This window comes from Pinus tabuliformis, chromosome 1_2 (assembly GCF_031772625.1).
Source record: "Pinus tabuliformis cultivar Carrire ecotype Pingquan chromosome 1_2, CPIR1, whole genome shotgun sequence".
Taxonomy (NCBI): Eukaryota; Viridiplantae; Streptophyta; class Pinopsida; order Pinales; family Pinaceae; genus Pinus; species Pinus tabuliformis.
The window spans coordinates 564,550,581-564,571,910 of NC_142298.1; the positions used below are offsets into that span (position 1 = coordinate 564,550,581).

The following is a 21,330-nucleotide window of genomic DNA, read 5'->3' on the forward strand; positions in this document are numbered from 1 at the left end:
TCTAGATCCAACGAGTGCATTTACAGAGAGGCAAGAGAGCCACAAAGAGGTTGACGCTGGGCAACGAAGCAACTTCTAGGGGCAAAGTCAAATTACTGAGAGGAATTGATGTTTTCAGTTCCAGAAGCTGGGAAGGAGTCCCAAAGTGCCGGAGAAGTGTCTTTCTAGTCAACAAAAGGCAAAAAGACTTCATCAGAAACCAGTCTGAGGCTAGACGTCCAGCAGGCTGCGCAGAGCAGTGCAGAGGCTTACACTGAGGGTTAGAGGGTCGAATTTCTGAAGTCAAGTTGAGTTGGGAGATTACTTGTGGGTTGAGGAAAATTCCTCACTAGATTTATGCCAATGTTTTTCTCTGTAGAATTGTCAGATTTTGGCATCCATTTGTACTCATATTTTCTCACTATTGCTTAATATTAAAACCCTCAGCTGTTGGACCAGTTTTCCCAAGTTGGGTTTTTCCAAGGACATTTGTCCAAAAATAATTGTGTTATTTTTATGTGTGTGCTAGCATTCCTTCCAACATTTATTCTTTAACAGTTTTATTTGTGTTGGTTTCAGTGTGATTTATTTAGTATTTGTCGTAGAAAAACAACAAATAAATTGTTAAATAAAATTAACAATTAGGAGAATAATTTCTAGTTGTTGTAATAGGATTCCAGTTTTAGGAATTTTCACATCCCACAGTAATTAACAATTTGTATTGACGTCACCTCCACGTTCGCAGATCTCCACATATGATTTTTCTATCACTCACACCTGCAATTAAACAAATCGATGCCCCCAATGATCCATGGATATTCAACTCTGATCGAAAATATGAGAATATGCAGAGAAGAGAAATTGCGACCTCAAATCCTAGACTTGCTCGAAAGAGAAGAAAAAACCAATACAACTATCTTTCCGTCGATTTTGAGATGGCGACTTCCAACAAAGTTTTCGACAACAATCGAAAAAATTCTTGCATCCCCTGGAACCTTCGATGGCAAAATTTTCATCTTTATGAAGCTTGGAGTTCAAAAAAATCTTTGGAAATGGGCCCCCTTTTAAATAACACACTAAAAACATAGTCAGCCCGTAACATTATAATATGTAGCGTTCTCGGTCCCACGAAGCATGAATCGCTCAAACACAATGTTGTCGGCCCCTTTTCTTTGTTAAAGTTTGGGCTTTTGAAATAAATATTTGGCTCCTTATAATAATTTAAGTTTGGTTCCTTACAAATTCTCACGACAATGAAATATTGGGCTTCAAATGGCCTTCATAAAAGATTCGACTGCCTTCAATAAAAAATTTACGGCCTCCTTTAATATTATGAATTTCGACCTTGTCTAAAAAATTTGATCTTCATCAACATAATATTCCACTGCCCATAAAAATTTAATACGATGCCAATTTTGGTTCCATAAATATTTTTTTTAATTCTCGGCTCTTTGACAACTTTTCACAACGGATTCAATTTGTAGAATGATTATTATGCATCCAACAATTTGCTCATGGGACAACAATTTGTTGGGCATTTTGTCAGACCATAATTGCTGCAACTCCATAGGGTGAGCCAAGACCAAGGCTCCGATACCACTGCAATTTTCCAAACGGGATATTTTGCTAAATTTGTAGAAACCAAACTCAACCCAAATTTCACCATTAAATTATCATTAATTTCACAGAAGATTGCCATGTAAAATAAAACAAACAGAGCACTCCAATCCAATGACACATTGAACAAAAAAATTCTCATCTTTTATTATAATGGATAAACTCGGGTTACATTCATATTCAACCAAAATAGTTGAGATGAACCCTGGCCTCCAAGATAATATGTTGCACTGCACCGACCTCCAAAACTGAATTGAACTGCCACTACTAAGCTCTCTGGTAAATTCTGGATGAATTCACCAAGGGGATATGGGTGGTTGCCCAATCTCACTAAATCACTCGAGGGTTTCCGTCCTGGGGCTACCAAGGAATTAGAGAACTGAGTTCCCAACCTCTCATACAAGAAGGAATATCAATCCAAGATGTCCTCCAATGGGCTCGTCCTCTTTTTTTATAGATCTGATGGTCCCCTCTAGAACCTCCTATTTTATTATTCTAAGACATCGGGTTCGTGCCTAGGCCCCTCGTGTCCCGATTCTGGGACACATGTCCCGATTTTTGGACTATCACACGACCATAAAAGGCGGATTTGGGCCATTCTAACATCACATTTCTCATTTTCTCTTGCTGTGGGTTTGTTGTGGGTGTGTGAGAGCGAAGAGAAAAGGGTGTGGGAGCATTTTGGAGGCGATTCAAGCAACAAGTAAGTGCATTTTGTCTCTATTATTTTTTGCATTTTTATTACAACAGTTTGCATGTGCATTTTTTTACAAATTTGTGCATTTTTTCTTAATATTTTTACAGCATTCATGGCTCAATCAAGGGCAACAGGGAAGGGGCAAAGGAAGGGGAAGAATGTCCCCATTGGAGATGCCCCTCCTGTTCTAATTTCATCAGGGTCTGCAAGTGTTCCCTCTATTGGAAGTGGGGCTGCAACAACAACTTCAAATGTTGAGGGAAGGCAACAACCTCAAGATAACAAATATCCCTTGTGGAAATATGTCACAAGAGAGTAAGATCCAGGCAGCAAGATGAAGGGAGGAGGCAATGTTGTTTGGAAATGCAACTATTGCAACAATCATTTCATGAGCACATATTATCGTGTGGAAGTTCATTTGTTGGCTTTACCAAGTTGTGGAATTGCAACATGTACACAGGTGTCTTTAGCTAAGAGGAAAGAAATGGAAAAAGAGGCCAATGTTGGTATGGAAACGATGGCTGCAACATCTTTAAAACAACAAGAATGATAATCCCCTTCCATTCTTGAGAAAAAGCAACAACAAATTTCCATTTGAGAGTTTTGGTGGGGGACAAGCAACAAAAAGAAAGGCAATGGCACTTGGTCCAATGGACAATATTTTTCAGAAAGAGAAACGGGAAGAGCTTGATCTCACCACTGCATTTTTTTCTATCAAAACTTCATATCCTTTAATGTTGCATGTTCACCTTTATTTATTGAGATGTGTTGAGCGCTAAGTCAAGGGGCTCCATCAGGGTATGTGTCTCCTGGGTCAGAGAAGCTTAGAACCACATTGTTGACGAAGGCAAAGAAAGAGGTGGACAAAATGCTTGAGCCTATTAAACCAACATGGCCAACATTTGGGGTTAGCATTGTTTCTGATAGTTGGATAGATCCAGCACGACACCCACTCATCAACTTCATGGTGTCTTCCTTGAATGATCCAGTTTTCTTGAAATCAGTGGATGCACTTGGACAATACAAGGATGCACAATATATGGGTGAGTTGTTTATTAAAGTTATTGAAGATGTAGGTGTTGACTCTTGTGTGCAAATCATTACAAATAATGCACCTGTTTGCGAGGCTACTGGCATGATTGTGGAAGCTAAATATCCACTAGTATTTTGGACACCTTGCATTGTCCAATGTCCATTCTTTGAATTTAGCACTTAAATCTATTGCTTCTGATGTGCTTTGGATTGGAAGCATTATTGAGGATGCATGGCATATCCACAACTTTGTACAAAATCATACAAATGCCCTCACTATCTACAAGGAGTACACCAATCTATCATTGTTGAAGATTGCGGATACACGGTTTGCCTCTTCATTCATCATGTTGAAGAGGTTGAGGGAGGTCAAGACCACTCTTGGGGCCATGGTTATTTCAGAGTTTTGGTCTTTTTGGAGAAAGACAGATCAAGCAACCTCAAAAAGAGTGAAGGACACAGTGTTAGATGATGCTTGGTGGGAGAGGGTAGATCTACTTATTCAGATCATGGACCCTATCATTTCTTTGCTTCGATTTGCAGATATAGACCAACCCATCCTAGGAGAGGTTTATGAGAGATGGGATTCCATGATTGAGTCTGTGAGGAGCATTATTTTACAGAGTGAGTGACGCGAGTATGAGACATCATCAGAGGCCTTCTTCACCACCATATAGGATATTCTTGTCAGCAGTTGGGACAATAATTGCACACCTTTACATTGTTTGGCTCACTCATTGAACCCAAAATACTACAACCATGAGTGGTTGAATGGTGGACCTTCCCACAGATTCCATCCTCACATGGATGGTGAAATTTCACAGGGGAGGAAAGATGCATTGAGGTAGATTTTTCAGGATAGAGCGTCCCTTGATGAGGTGGAAGATGCCTTTGTAGAGTTTTCCACTGGCACTGGTCGATTTGCAAGATATGACGATATTAGACAGGGGGGCTAAGAAGCCCTATTCTTGGTGAGAAACTCATGGGGCAATAAGCCCTCCTCTACAGTAGTTAGCCATAAGGCTCCTCTCTTAGGTGACTTCATCCTCTTGTTGCGAGAGGAATTGGAGCACATATGGGAATTTGTATAGTGTCAAGAAGAGCAAGCTTGAGCAGTCCATGACAGAGACAATTGTGTATGTGCACACCAACCTTCATCTTATTTATAGGCAGAGGGATGAGTGGTTGAAGGGAAAGACAAATATGTGGGATGTCTTTCATGATGATATGGGTTTGGACAACAGTGTTGAGTTGGCGTTGGCCAACTTGGATCTTAATGAGTTAGAGCTAGAGCCTGTAACTTTTGATGATGGTGATATTGTAGAGGGGTCATCCTACACACCAATAGATGCAGAGATGATATTTGATACAGAGGAGGATGCAGTAGAGGAGAGCAGTGGTGACCATGGTGATGAGTACAGTGATGCTGATTTGATGATGAGGGTTGATGACTCATGAGCTACCCACTGCCTTGAGGCTTATAGTTGTTTTGTATTTTCTATTTCTATTTTCCATTGGCATTGCTACTACCTATGTAACACATTTTGATTTTGATGACTTAATGAGAAAACTATAGTATCATGTCTTTATCCTATTGGATCATTGATGAATATGTATTACGTCACAATTGTATTTTATGTATAATGTTACTTTGCAATTTTGTAAAACTTACATCTAGATGAAGATCTATGTTTGAATCAATGAATTTGTATCATGAATGAGAATTTGTGTAAGAAATATCTAATTTTTAATATATATATAACATGTCCTAACGTGTCCTGTTCCGGGGGGTCAACGTGTCTGTGTTCGACAGTCGAATCCTCGTGTCCTTCAAGTCTCGTGGCCCCGTGTCAAGTGACTTAGAATCTAATTAAGTCATTTCTAAGTGGAATTTCTAGAAATTATTTCTGGGTTTTGGAGATCTCATGTATTCTAGCCTCTCCACCAAATTTCGTGGCTAGAACACATCCGATGCTACAAAAACTAACACTCCCTCTTAGAAAGGAATGTGTTCTTGTGTTGCACATCCTGCCACAACACTTTGTCTCTGCATCATCTCCTCTCACGTTGTTGGTGTCTGGCTATTGCTGCCCACCAAACATTGTGCAACTCTTATATACACTGCATCTGTGCTGTTGTTGACTCTACTGTACTGCTGCCAGCATTGCATCTGCACTGCAACTCCCTATCATTTCTTGTTGCTGCAACTGCAACATCTGCAACTGAAAAGCATCCAAAATACTGAATCAATTGTGATCAGTATAATGCATCTGTCACCCGAGTCTCTGACTGTTGCTAGTATCTGTATTGTCACTGAAGAATCTGCGCTGCAGCTGACTCTGCACTGTCGACTACACTACTGCCAACTCTACACTGTGCTCCCCAGCATCTGACTGCTACTAGTCTCTACAACTGTCACTCTGGCATATGATTGCATCAATTGTCACTGATCCATCCTGCTACTGAATACTGTGGGCCCCCGTAGTCGGGTAATGATCCAAGAGGTGGACTCCTCAAGGATCCTGCCCATCTGTAGCGCTATGGGGCTACAACACCAAATATCCCCGCCTCACTCCTGGAGGTATATCAGCGAACATGGCGAAGTCTTCCTCCATCCTGGAGGACAACCTATCGATCTCTGCTGAAGCTGCAGGGTGGTCCTGCTTCTCCTTCTTCTTGAGAGGACATTGGGCACTGTAGTGACAGAGTTCACCAAACCTTAAGCACTTGACCTTTGACAGGTCCTTCTTCTTCTTTCTCGACTCCCCCTGTCCCTGATTGGGACCCTTTGATGCAAGGGCCACATTCTCCTCCTCCTTTACTTGCTTCGATTTGCGCTGCTGCCACTGATGGAGCTCTTAAATAGAGCTCATCTCAATTCCTTCTCCTGCAAATCGACCCATATTCTATCCCAGTCTGGTAACCTATCTCTGCCTAATATGCTTTGGACAAAGACCTGTCACTCCTTTGAGACACTATTGAGTTCCAATAACACTAGCTCTGTGGGTTGAGGCGCTGCCCCAACAGCTGATAACTGGTCTTGGACCTCCTGAATCCTAGTAAGGAAGGGGTCTATGTAACATCCTTGGTGAAAATTTCATGTAATAAAAGTTAATAAAGGCAAAATAAGACCACGGTTAAGGGACACTTATTCCAAGCTGAATGTTGGGCAAAGATATCCTAGTGGGCATCACTGGATGTGTGTTTTGGCTAAGGAAAATTGGCAAAGGCTAAGGCATTAAAAGGAAAAAAAGCATTTTTGGCACATTTATTTATGAAAATAAAGGAAATTAGGATAAAAGTAAGGTGAAAGGTCATAGGTTACATGTGAGGAGGAAATTGAAGGAAAATAATGGAAAATGAAGAAATTAGAGGCCTCATTAATAAAAAGGCTTCTGAGGATCAGTGGGCAAGCTTTTGCTAACCTTTTGTTAGTTCAAGTTTGGAGCTCTCTCATTATTCTCTCTCTCTCTCTCTCTCACTCTTGGTCACTTAGAGTTTTCTTGGAGCACTCTAGCTTTGGATCAAGGAAGGAAAAGCAAGCAAAGGGAAAGGAAGGAAAGCAAGGATCAAGGAAGAAGAGCAAGATCAAGCAGCTTCAGTAGGAATACTTGCAGGTAACCTTTTGCATGTGTGATTTCCTAGCTGGTTTGGACATGCATGGCTTTGCATGTTGGTGTATGGTTCTCTTGTTGTTGGTGGCATGGTTTCGTTGGGTTACGACAGTGGTTTTTAGCCTAGCCTTGCCTTTTTCTGAATGCCATGGTGTTGGGATGTTTATTTCGGTTTTGAGCTTTGGTTTGCTGGATGGATTTCAGAATCCAGAGCGGAGGTGGTCTCAAGGTTCATTCCCAAAGGCCTAGGAATCCCTTGACCGATTTTGGCAGGATACACGGTAAAGCCTGAGGGAGAAGTCTTGGTTTAGGGCCTAGTGATCTAGGTTTGGATTGCGGTAAAGCTTGAGAGACTGGTCTCAGTTTAGGGTATAGTAGTCTGGGATTGGATTGTGGTAAAGCTTGAGAGACAAGGAGATGAAAAATTCCTTAAGGATAGTGATGGATTCCGGATGGCATTCCAAGTTCGGTTCGGTTGTGATCGGAGTACCAGTTTTGGTGTGATCACGGTTTAGTGAGGGTGGAGGTGGTTTAACCTCTGGATTCCCTTAGTTGTTCTTGGATTGGTTGTTCTATGAGATCCCGCATTCATGCTTGGAATACAGCACGGGGGTGACTGGCTGAAAGAGAGATTTGGTTCAGCCATGTATATGGTCGGGTGGTGCGTTATATGTGGATTTAATGGTTGTCATATATTTGATATTTATATGGTTTAATGTTGGTTATAAGCATGGTTATGCGACTGGTTCTTGTCATGGCTATTTCATGTATTTACTTCTAATTGTTAAATGGATGGATGCAAGACCTAATTGATGATATAATAGTCCAATGGAGGAGGTGATCCTTCTGGTTATGTTTCATAATTTTTTAGTCATTTATGCTCTGTCTTGTATCCTAGACCTGTAGGTTGCATTGATACCAAGTGTTTGACAGAATGTCAGTCCCGGTTGGGGATGCTCAGGCCTAGTCCTGAGGTTGATTTTGATTTATCAGCATTGTTATCATGTCTTTGATGGATTCTGAAGGTTGTAACAAGTTCTGGGCAAAGGCCAGGATTCTGGGCTAGAAAAGTGGCTCAAATCTCGAGGTCGCTGGCACAGGTCTACTGAGAAAAGTCCATAGTCGTTGGCACAGAGGCCTATGAGAGTGACTTTGAGTTGTTGGTTGTTGTCTTGCCTATAGCATGAGAGCGACTCTGGGTTAAAAGGCTTAAATCATCAGTGGGACTCAAGGATAGGCTGTCGGAGTGGCTGGCATGTCTCCTGAGGGTGGTTTACTGATGTGGATGGGTTTATTTGATATATTCTGTCGATTCCATTTCCTTAAGGTCACCTAGGAGATTGAATCCCCTAGTAATCTCTCTCATCATATGTTTTCCCGACTGGCTGGTTGCTTGGGTGGACCTGGGAGGAGGGGGTGTTACAGTCTATGCCTTCCTCTTTTGCATCCGGATGAGCCTCAGTTTCTCCTCTAGGTACACCTTCCGCTGCTCGGAAGTAACCTGGTACAATTTGGAGAGAGCATCCCACATTTACTTGGAAGTATCTTTGCCAGCTATATGTGAAACAACATGATCCCAAACGCCATCAAGGATCAACCGTTTCGCCCGTGCCATCTCCTTCTTGTACTCTTTCTGTTGATTTGCATCCTGAGGAACTTCCACCACTATATCAATATAGCCTTTTAAGCCATATTCATCTATAAGAATGGACATCCTTGCCTTCCAGATGATGTAGTTGGAAGCTCCATCCAACCTGTCTTGATCACGAAGCCCAGCAATGGCCATCTCAACGAACTGTCGAAAACTTCCTCTTTCCTTCTGCTTGGCTGTTGTTATGCTATTCGCACTTTCTTCTGGAGTGAGAAGATCTGCTCACAACCATTGTCAATCTGCAAGGAAAATCGAACTTTTTGAGACTAGAAGTTCTCTGAGGAAAAATTTCCCTCTGTGTGTGCTCTTCTCTCTTCCACCCCAACACTAGCTCTGCTCTAGCGAACTACTGCAAAAACCACTGCGTCCAGCTAGAGATCTACCCAACGAAAAATCTAAGTTTCTCCCTCTGCCTGTGGAATCACTCGATCTGGAAGAATCAAATTTTTTTGCCCCTATTAGAAAAATTGGTCTTCGTCAAGCAACGCGGTCCCTCTGGCAAAAGACTGCACTGCCATTGGGAATTTCGGCCTGCTGCCCACACTGAGCAGCGAAATTCCTTTCCTTTGTTTTCCTGATCTCTCCTGCTGATCAACTACGCTCTGATACCATGTGAAAATTCCAATACAGAATCCTATTGTAGCAACTGATATTATTTCTCCTAATTGTTAATTAATTAACAATTTATCTGCTATGACAAATATCAAAATAAATACACTACAACCTTCACAAATAAAATTTTGCAAAAAAATAAAACGCTAGAAGCTGAGAAATGCTAGCACACACACATAAAATAACACCATTATTTTTGGACAAAAGTCCCCCGAAAAACCCAACTTGGGAAAACTGGTGCAGCAGCTGAGGGTTTTATTATTATGCAGCAGTGAGAAATTTTGAGTACAACTGGATGCCGAAATCTGGAAATCCTACAGAGAAAAAATACTGGCAAAAATCTAGTGAGAAATTTTCCTCACCCCACAAGCAATCTACTGGCACAACTTGCCTTCAGAAACTCGACCCTCTAACCCTTTGCGTCAGACTCTGCACTGCTTTGCGCAGCCTGCTTGATGTCAAGCCTCTGACTAGTCTTTGATGAAGTTGTTCTGCCTTCTGTTGACTAGAAAGATGCTTCTCTGGCACTCCTTCCCGACCTCTAGAACTGAAGACGTCTCCCCCTCTCAGCGAATCTAAGTTGCATGAAATGGGGAAACGAGTACGAGTTTCCGAAATGGGCACGGGTACGAAACGTGACCTCCCCAAATTTTGGAAACGGGGAAATGCGAATATATATATATATATATATATATATATATATATATATATATATATATTAGAATTTAGGACATTTAAGAAATGTTATGTGCAATCATAAAGCATACATGATACATTATAATTTATTACATTTAAACATTATGATTAAATTTAGAAGCCACTTTAGTCGCCCAATAAAACAATAGAAAACAAAATAATAAAAAAACATAAGAAAAAGTCAATTTGCATGAGGAAACTCCGTCATACGGCCCGGAAACTCGTTTCCGGCCGTACTTGCCATGTTTCCTCCTCAAGAAACGGGCCAGTATGGTCGGAAACGAGTTTCCGGGCTGTACAGTACGGGTTTCCCTGTTTTGGTTTCGTTTCCGTACGGAAACAAACCCTAGACCCACGTTTCCTGCAATTTAGCTGCTGGTGGTCTTCGGGCTCCAAGTTTTGATAACCCATGGTTTTTCCCATGGTATTCTTATGTATTGTAGCCTATGTAAAGGCATGAGACTCCATTGCAATTTTCCTTTGGGCCAAGAATTGTGGATCTATGATTTAGCTGGTTTTCCCATAAGGGTTTCCAGGGTAAAAAAGATTGTGTCTATGCTTTATTTTTTATGTGTTTATGATTTATTTAATTTTTTCTCTTGTTTTTACTAGAGAGACAGTGTGAGAGAAAACAATCATAGTAGCAACAACGCATAAAACGCACAAATTTTATCCTGGAAAACACAAAACCTGGAAAAACCAGCTAATAATGTATCTATTATTATCTTATGGATTAAAAGCAGCCAATCCAGCCAACATCTGGCCCGGCCAAGTGAGCCCTCTGCTCAACTTAGACACACTACATTGGAGATACCCAAACCTTTTAAAGGCTTCATCACATGTAATACATGGGCACTAATATCACTAGCCACCAAAACCATGTTTCCAAAATAACCACTTTGGACCTAACAACTTTGACTCTTTCACCGAGTCAAGACTCAAGTTTACCCTATCATATATGATTTTCTCTTTAAGCCTAAGGGAAAAGATATTATTTCAAACACCTAATTGCTCATGATGTTATTAAAATGATTGATTTAGAGGCGATTTTGGCATTATGTTACTCAAATTTCTTAGAAATCATGTCCTTCAATGGTCTTGCTTGTGCTGTGCTAATTGAATGGATGTTTAGTGTGTTGTTAGAGAGAAGGGGGTAATGACTATATGTGTGTGGATACTGCAGTTGATTCCAAACAGATGTTTCCATGCTAAAGTGACAGGAAGTTTCGAATATGCCTTGGTTTCCAGAAATTGCTGGTTCAGCATTTTGGGATACAATACAACTGGTACCTCTGTTCCCAAGTTTAAATTATCAATGTTGCTAGAAATGAAAGTAAATTAACCGTCACGTTGGGTTTCGCCTGGTCATTCTAATTTGAATTTTGTGATGGTTTAAGTTCTGAGGATATATGTCAAGCCTATAAGCATTGTAGTTTAGATGAAGTGGCTATATTTTATCAGACTATGGCTGTTATAATAGTCTTGTTAACTTTAGAATGACTAACTGACCATCTATTTGAATATGGCACCCATATTTTGTGGCAGTGTAGGAGTGTAACAGAAAGACAGCAATTACCCAAGTCACCCTTGTTACAGGTTTTAGAGCCATCCATTGCAGAATTTATTGCAGCTTTAGCAGCAGGGAATAATGCTCACCATATTCTGCAGATCGGTTGTGGGATTTCAACTATTGCTTTAGCAGCAGCTGCACGGGCTACAGGCTCATTTGTGTTGTCAATACATTTTGATAAAGATAAGCAGGAAGCTGTGAATGACCATGTAAAGTATCTTGGTTTAGTAGAATATGTAAAATTTATGACAGATGAACCAAAAAATGTGCTACCTCTACACGAAGGGGTTGATTTTGCTTTTCTCTCTGAAAATTCAGAATGTTACATTGAACTATTTGATCTCTTGAGGCTAAAAAATGGGGCAATTATTGTGGCGGATAATGCACTTGATGAGGCAGTTAATGAATACATAAAGCATGTACGCAGACAGCCGGGTGTACGTTCTTCAACTTTGCCACTGGGAAGAGGCATTGAAGTAACAAAAATCTTGTCCTGGAATGAATTCAGATCAGGGTACGTTAATGCCCATATTTTCAAGTTTCAACTTTACAAGTTTGCAGTATTTAGTATGTACATAATATCAGTGATTCTTTGTTAATATTAATGATTCTTAGTGATGATATATCGGGATCTTATTTGTATAAGATTCATTTGCACATGCCTTAACTTTAGGCCCAAGTCATTTGCAAGCAGTCTACTGCATTAGCTGGTGTATCTCTGAGCAACTTAAAATAACACAAGAATGAAATAGCCTCATTTTCTGCAGGCCTGGCATTTACAGTAGTACTAATCCAATCCCATTAGACAATAAGTCAGTGTTGATTTTGAATGGCCAGAAAGCAGATTAAGGCTCATTGTATATCCAATACTAGTAAGTTATAACTAAAAATACATTTGACTACATGACTACCCTATAAAATATACCGTCTGATAAATTATATGATAATGTACACAGCCTGACAAGCCATAAAATGCATGTAGAGGTTTTAAATGTTGAAGAATATAGGGCAATCAAGGTTAATGAGATTCTTCTAGTCATGATAACTATTTGTGAGGTGTTTTTAATTTTTCTTATTAGCACAATCTTTAATATTAGAGTGTGTCTTCTTAGTTCATCAAATAGCTACCAAAACAAAGAGACAAGAACACGAGATGTTGCCTTTTTGCCAGGGCCAAAACCTCTCACTCTTTGAGAGGAAAACCCACACAAAATTCTTCTTATAGAGATTCCAATTGACGAATACCAAGACAATGACCCTTGACCTATTTAGCCACTCCAAGACCAAGACACCAATCCTCTTCTCTGTCACTGCTGAGATCGTCATCTTTGCTGCACCACTGAGGCCATCACTACTGCACCACGGAAATCTTCATTACTACTGCAATACCATTACTGCACCTTCACTGAGGTCTTCATCAATGAGATCTCCATATTGAGATATGTATATATATGAATGAGAGTTGCACCTAGATCCACTGAGATCATGATTGTCTCACGATAGTTGTACCTTCACCGAGATCATAACCTTGTGACTATGTCTCCATCAAGATCAAGACCATAACTATGCTAGGATCATGACTTCACCTTGAAGTATGTTGAGACAAAGTGTGTCACTATGAGATATTTTCATCATAATTATGCCGAGACTGTGTGTGCTACTGTGGGATCTCTGAGATCATCTTCATCACCGAGACTATGACTGTGTTTTCTTCCTGCACTAAGATCTTCACCGAGACTGTGACTGTGTTCTCCTTGCACTGAGATCTTCCTTGTCACAACTATGCCAAGATTGTCCCTCTGTGGTATCCATCCGAAAGTGTCTCACTATTTTTGCCATCCGAAATTTCAAAGGTGTATATGCGAAGATCTCAGACTTGTACCCATCCAAAAATCACAGAGAATCTGAGTTCTGCTCCTCCTCTTTTGCGCAGACCCTAGCTGGGTATATATAGTAGTTTGTCCTCCATATTTGAGCCGACATGACAAAGTGAACCGATGTGTCTCCTTATGACTTCTTTTAATTCGATTTTGTAGGCAAACATGATGAAGAGGATTGTGCTCATCATTTGGAGGGCTTCTTGACATTGTTTATGACTCAAATACATTTGATACATGCCCAAGAAGGGTTCTTCCTACATGACATTGACTCTTTGATCTTTAAAGATAAATCCTAAGGTTCTCAATGGGAGCCATCTATACATAAAACTCATGAAACCCATGAAGCAAACATAATAATAAATTCATTTTCTTATTTACAAAAATCATAATTACAATCTCATTATGAAGACCGAACCTAGTTACACTTTCTTTAACACTCCCTCTTAACTAGGGAGGTATTCATAATGGTACTTGGTCATTCTCAATCTGAAGAATTTCTCATAAGAAGAATCGGATTGGTAACCCATCTGTATAGCATCATAGTAACCAACATTGTTTCCACGGCAAGGCCTTGACTGAAAACTCTGTCTCTCATTAGATCAGAGCACAATTTTGGCGAGACCAATGACTATAGATACATTCATCATTGTCTCTCAAGGTGCATACCCACTCGGGTGTTCACTGAGTATGACCTTCTAAGACTATTCTTATCTTGGGTTACCAACCCTCAAAGAATATCGGTCCTCTTGCCTACTCTTATCTTGGATGCTATACATATCCTCAAAGAGCATCGGATGCCAGATGATTACCCAATCCTTCCATTTTTTTCTTCCCAAGTGAAGACAAGAATGTTGTGTCTATCTCTCCCTCTCAACTAGGGAAGATATGCCCATTCCTGTAAAGGAATGTACTCAAATTCCCTCTGACTAGGAACTTGCCCAAGCTCCCTCTCAATTAGGGACTTGTCAGATCTCCCTCTTAACTAGGGACTCTCCTTTTCATTAGCAACTTCTTCTTTGTGGGTCCTTTAGCTGTTTGATCAATTTCTTTCCTTAATGTCATGAAATTCAGTCGAGCTTCTTCCTTGTAGGGCATCATCCATCCATCACTTTCTTTCTTGGTTCGTCATGTCATTCCTTTCATGGAAAGTGGCCTTCTTGATACATATCTGGAACCTTCATCATATGGCTACTTTTTCATCATGTTTCTTTCAGGGATTTCCATCCACCACATGAATGCCAGTTGTACTTGTACTTACAACTCTTGTACTAGTAGCCCTGCATGAACTCATCCAGATATTATTCAAGAAATCAAAATATAACACTAAATCAAATTGTACCTTTCGAGATGGCTCTTCACCATGACATCTTCCTGTAGGTATCAACATCCTACATACATGTTGACACATCTCCCAAAGATATCCATTGTCAAGGGTCTTCATCTTTTTTCAGAATTTCATTAGAGTCTTCATATCTTTCCGGGAGCTTTCCTAGTCAAATCTTCTTGGTCTTTTGGATGTTGATCGCCTTTATCATGGTTGCATATCTCACGATCTCTTCCTTCCTCACACATTTCATTCCCAGGATTTTTCAATCAGAGTTTCTTAATTGTAGTCAACCACCTCATACTTCATATGAAGACATATTATGTTGATTTCATCTAGTGTGACTTATGCCTTTTTGCATTTTTTCAGAGGAGGAGATCCTTTTTCTCTTGATCATGCTTCTTAAGATAGAAGTAATGATCCATGCCACCTGCAACCATATGACATGACATTATAATATTAAACACAAGCATACATACCTCATTTTACCTTTAGGTCATCTAGGCTTCTTTCAGCAGCTTCCTTGATTGAAAAGATCTTCAATCCCTTGATCTGCTTCATTTCTCATGTCATCATACCATCATCCCATGAATTCCATAAGTTGGAGTTCTTGATGAAACACTTGCTTCCTCTCTAGATTAGTGAACCCTCCGATGAGGATTCCATCAGAGAACCTTGAGGATCTTGCATATCCCCATTTGGCAGATGTTTCCTTTTTGTCTTGATGTATGATGAGCCTTGTCCTGGATGACATCTTTCTTTCCTTCAATGTTCAATGAGGTTCCCAAGAGTTATATCCTTCATGTTTGATTGCCATGGATTTTGTCCTTCATGATTCCCATGGTGATGTCATGAGCTCTTGTTTCTAATGCTTTCATGATGCCACGATGCATCTTATTATCATGGCCATATCTATAACACAAGATTTAGGAGCTTATAATAGGACCCTTTTGTGAGGGATACCATCTCAATCATAGTAGAGATATGTTACTCCCTCTTTCCTTAGCCCTTTTCATCAGATCCCTCCATCTTTCCAGCGATATGAGCTTTCTTTCCATAATCTTTCCATAGCACTGTTTTGTCTTGTTTGAGGACCAAACTTCCCTTTCCTTTCAACAAATGTTTGAGTCTTTTAACCTTCAACACTTTTTCCATCAACTTGTCTTTCTCTATCTAGCATAGAGACCACAAATTGTCGAATGAGGTAACCTTTTTGTTCATGGACATTTGTTACCTTGCATATCAGTTAGAAGTTAGAACAATGATGATTATCTTCTTATCATCTCTCCCGGATCTCTCAATTGAGATCTTATGAAGATATTACTTCATTCTTCAATCAGGTCTAAGTGATATGACCTTCTTCACTGTATTTCAGAGAGTATATCTTCTAGCATTTCATATATCTCTTTTATTTCTCATTTCTTACTACATTGGGATGAGAAGACCTTAAGAGTTCCCTCCTATGAATTCAAAGGAGACCTTTTCCTTGATATGTTCATTGACTTCTCTTATGTATGAGGATGACAATTCTCCTTATTCCATGCAAGGATCTTTGATGACCCATCCAACATATAGATCTCCTTGCAATCATGAAGTCATTTTACCAAATTGATTAATGAAAATACTTACTTGACATGTGAAGATAAAACTTCATCTTGATCATGTTGGAGATGCACTGATGCTTCCTCCGAGTGATCTTCGAGTTGATGTGATTTTATTGTAGATCCTTGCTTGAGTTGAACAATTGAAATCCTTTTTCAAAGATCTATTTTGAGACTCTCTTGCATTGTCCAGCACCAAGCACCAAGCACCAAAACTGCTCCAGATTATAAGTTATTGAGATCACTGTGGTATGACAAAGATTGTAATGACACCAAATTTGTGGCTAGCATTGTGGTTATTTTAAGACTGAATAGAGAGATTGAATTAGCACCGAGACTGTGAGGTATCAAAGTGTGAAAATTCTATCGCTGCAGCAACTGATTTACTTTTCCTACTTATTTCACCATAAGTTATTCATGAAATTACTTCAATAAACATTAAAATAAATACTGCTGCAGATATCACACCATAATACAGAAACAAACATATGCACAAGAATCAACTCATTGACATAGTTATTTTGGACTAATGTCCCCGGAAAAACCCAATGTGGGAAAACCGGTGCAGCAAGGGAGGATTTTATTATTCAACAATTTTCTAGTACAATAGTGTGCCAAACTGGCTTACCCACAGATAAATAAACTTGTTATGAACCCAACGTCAACCCTACTGACCTCTGCGTGACCTGAAACCCTTTGCGTCAGCTTGTTGAGACTCTACGCAGCCTCTTTGGCCTTCTGCGTCACTCTTGCAGCCTCTGCGTGGATGACGCAGGCCCTGCTGGCTCTGCGCAATCTCTGTTGCCTCTGCGTGGCTTCCTCTGGCCCTGCGTCTGCCTTTTCTGCCACTATGCTGATCTGCCATCTCTTTGTTCCGTACTTGCTGCCTCCTGACTGCTCTCCGGACCACTGGTTCAATTTCTCAGCTAACCCCGCTCCAAAAATTGAACTGACTGGTCTCCCTCAGCATGTTCTCCAAGTGACCCTCAAGCCTCCTCTTATACTTTTGTCATTGACAAATCAACGGTCAAGATTAAGTCCCTAATCAACGGCTAAGATTAGATTTGGCTTGATCAATGACTTTTGGACCATTCTAACACAGTTTTATATTAATACACATTAATATTTTATTTTCCCTAAGTGACTCCATTAAAAATATTACTTATTTTAATATCTCCCAAACTGTTTAGAATCTGCCCAAACCCTTTCTGGGTATTGGAGATCTCATGTGCTTTAGCCTCTCCACCAATTTTCGTGGCTAGAGCACATCCAATGCTACCCCAAATCAACACTCCCTCTTAGTGAGGACTGTGCTCTAGTAATACTCCTCATTGAGTATCACCTTGATCATCCGGCATCGGTCCCTGTGCTGATGCTAAGCCTCCCTGCCCAACATCCTCTGCACTGCTGCATCCTGTACTGCTGCCCATGACTCTGCTACTGCCACTGCTGCATCTGTACGACAACTCCCTCTGCATCCGTGCTGCTGCTGGTCCTTTCTCCCAACACTGCATCCGCACTGCAACTCCCTCTATATCTGTGCTACTGCTGGTCATTTCTCCCAACACTGCATCTACACTGCAACCCCCTCTTTATTCGTGTTGCTAACACACTCATTTCTACTTCTGAAAGGGGTTCTTTACCATCCCCATCTTTTCCTTGAAGTAGTCAATTTTTGACTTTACAAGGGCCTTGGTGAGGATATCTGCCACCTGTTCTCCTGTAGGAGTGTAGCTCAACTGTACAGCGCCTCGTTGGACATAATCTCTGACAAAGTGACATCGGATATCAATATGCTTCGACCTATCATGAAACATTGGATTCTCAGAGAGTTTGATGCAACTCTGATTATCACACATGATCCTGGTCGCCTCCATATTCCTTCTGAATAGGTTCACCAGCAGTTTTCTAAGCCATATGGCCTCACACGACGCTGTGCTTGCTGCCATATATTCTGCCTTAGATGAGCTCAGAGCCACAGACTTTTGTTTTCTACTGCACCAAGAGTTCATTCCTGATCCAATGTTGAAACAATACTCAAAGGTACTTTTCCGATCCATTGAACTTCCTGCCCAATCTGCATCAATAAATCCACTCAACCTAATATCCTTCCCCTTAGTGTATAAGAGCCCATAATCAACTGTTCCCTGTAAATACTTGAGAACATGTTTGGCTGCTGCCTAGTGTGCCCTCTTTGGTTCCACCATGAACTAACTGAGGGTGTTGACAATGTAGCAAATATCTGGCTTGGTATTGACCAGATACATCAGGGACCTTATGAGCTGCCGGTATAGGGTGGGATCGACATCCTTGTCTTCTGATGCATCAATCTTCTTCTAGTTGGTGATCATTGCCGTAGCCATAGGTCTGCAGTCTTCCATCCCGAACCTTTTCAGGATTTCTGTAGCATTCCTCCCTTGCCCAAAGAAGATTTCTCCTTTTTGCTGCCAAACTTCCAACCCTAGGAAGTAGTGCATTCGTCCCAAATCCTTCATATCGAACTCTGTGGCTAGATTCTTCTTGCAGTCCTCAATGAGTCTGGATGATCCTGTCAAAAAGAGATCATCCACATATAATACTAAGATAAGCGGCTCGTTCTCTACGACCAGATAGTAGAGATTCAGATCCGCGTCACTCTTGACAAACCCCATCTTCTGCAAGTAGCCATCTATTCGACCATACCATGCTCTCGGTGCCTGCTTCAGCCCATACAAGGCTTTCTTCAGTCTGCATACATGAGACTTCTTCTCATGAGTTTCAAAGCCCTCTGGTTGTTCAATGTATACCTCTTCTTCTATTACCCTGTTTAGAAATGTCGTCTTGACATCCATCTGATGGATCTCCCATCCCATCTAGGCTGCAAGAGATATCACGGTCCTAATAGATGTATACCTGGCTACCTGGGCGAAGGTTTCCTCATAGTCAATCCCTTCCTTTGAGCATACCCCTTAGCTACAAACCTGGCCTTGTATTTCTCAACGTTGTTGTCCGCAGCATATTTGATCTTGTAGATCCATCTTGAACCTACCACAGATCTGTCTTGAGGCCTTGACACCACCTCCCAGACATCGTTCACCATTATGGAGTTATACTCTTCTATCATTGCATCTAGCCAGACTTGATGCTGAGCTGCCTCCTTGAAACTGGCAGGCTCTCCATCCTGAGCTACTAACGCCTAATATCTGTCTGGCTGTTTTCGCTCCCTCTTATTGTTCCTTGGCTCACCGATGAAGTTCTCTGCATCATGCAGAATCTGACGAAGTTCCCTGCTAGTTCTTCCTCTGCCAGCAGGTGCTTCTGTTCGCTCCTCCTCCTCATCCTGAGAATCTTCCTGACCTGAGGAAGAATTCTTCACTTCTTTTGGTTGAAAAGGCATGACCAACGTATCCTCTTTCTTCTACTCCTCGGAAGGCATTTCGCGAGATCTTTTGAAAGCTCTGTCCTCCATGAACTTTACATCTTGTCGTACTACTACCTTCCTGCTCCCCGGAAGATAGATTCTGTATGCCTTAGCGTTCTCACTATATCCCAACAGATATCCCTTTTCTGCAGTTTGATTACTTGCTCTGATACCATGTGAAAATTCTATCACTGCAGCAACTGATTTACTTTTCCTACTTATTTCACCATAAGTTATTCATGAAATTACTTCAATAAACATTAAAACAAATACTACTGCAGATATCACACCGTAATACAGAAACAAACATATGCACAAGAATCAACACATTGACATAGTTATTTTGGACTAATGTCCCTGGAAAAACCCAATGTGGGAAAACCGGTGCAGCAAGGGAGGATTTTATTATTCAACAATTTTCTAATACAACAGGGTGCCAAACTGGCTTACCCATAGATAGATAAACTTCTTCTAAACCCAGCGTCAGCCCTACTGACCTCTGCATGACCTGAAACCCTTTGCGTCAGCCTGTTGAGACTCTGCGCAACCTCTTTGACCTTCTGTGTCACTCCTGCAACCTCTGGTGGATGACACAGGCCCTGCTGGCTCTGCGCAGTCTCTGTTGCCTCTACGTGGCTTCCTCTGGGCCTGCGTCTGCCTTTTCTACCTCTGTGCTGATCTCCCGTCTCTCTGTTCCGTACTTGCTGCCTCCTGACTGCTCTCCAGAACACTGGTTCAATTTCTCAGCTAACCCCGCTCCACAAATTGAACTGACTGGTCTCCCTCAGTGCGTTCTCTAAGTGACCCTCAAGCCTCCTCTTATACTTTTCTTGTTGACAGATCAACGACCGAGATTAAGTCCCTAATCAACGGCTAAGATTAGATCTAGCTTGATCCATGACTTTTGAACCATTCTATCACAGTTTTATATTAATACACATTAATATTTTATTTTCCCTAAGTTTAGACTTAGGGACTCCATTAAAAATATTAAAAATACTCTTAATATCTCCCAAACTGTTTAGAATCTGCCCAAACCCTTTCTGGGTATTGGAGATCTCATATGTTTTAGCCTCTCCACCAATTTTCGTGGCTAGAGCACATCCGATGCTACCCAAAATCAACACAAAGAACTGCCTTCTCTTCTTTTGACTGAGATTACTTAATCATATTGTGGCACCGAGATGTTAATAGCATAGCTCCGAGACTGTGGGTAGTATGAGACTATGAAATTATTTGAGAAGTTCAAATAAGGATCCATATCAGTCTTGTTGTAGGACTATCTCCTTGATTATATAGACAAAAGCCCTTTCCATTGTATATTGTTGTTGTATACTGATCCTTCAATCTTTGATGTAGGTTTTGAAACAAAAAGCCCTTCAAATTGCTTTGATGCCCTTATTGGAAAATGATCCTTGAATGTCTCTTTTTGTTGCCCTTACTTTGACTTTAGCACCTTAGCTTTGATACCATGTTGAAGCATCTAGGGCAATCAAGGTTAATGAGATTCTTCTAGTCATGATAACTATTTGTGAGGTGTTTTTAATTTTTCTTATTAGCACTATCTTTAATATTAGAGTGTGTCTTCTTAGTTCATCAAATAGCTACCAAAACAAAGAGACAAGAACACAAGATGTTGGCTTTTTTCTAGGGCCAA

At 40.7% G+C, this 21,330-nt stretch overlaps 1 protein-coding gene across 5 annotated transcripts in view; it reads left to right on the forward strand.

The window, feature by feature from the left end:
* The window catches only part of LOC149206857 (uncharacterized), a 76,509-nt gene that overhangs the window by 40,724 nt on the left and 14,455 nt on the right, over positions 1-21,330 (forward strand). For all 5 annotated transcript variants that reach the window (XM_089395609.1, XM_089395606.1, XM_089395607.1 and 2 more), the window contains 2 exons: positions 11,082-11,184; positions 11,444-11,982. In XM_089395609.1, the coding sequence (XP_089251735.1) occupies positions 11,131-11,184; positions 11,444-11,982 (593 nt within the window). In that variant the 5' untranslated portion in view covers positions 11,082-11,130. The remainder of the gene's footprint in view (positions 1-11,081; positions 11,185-11,443; positions 11,983-21,330) is intronic.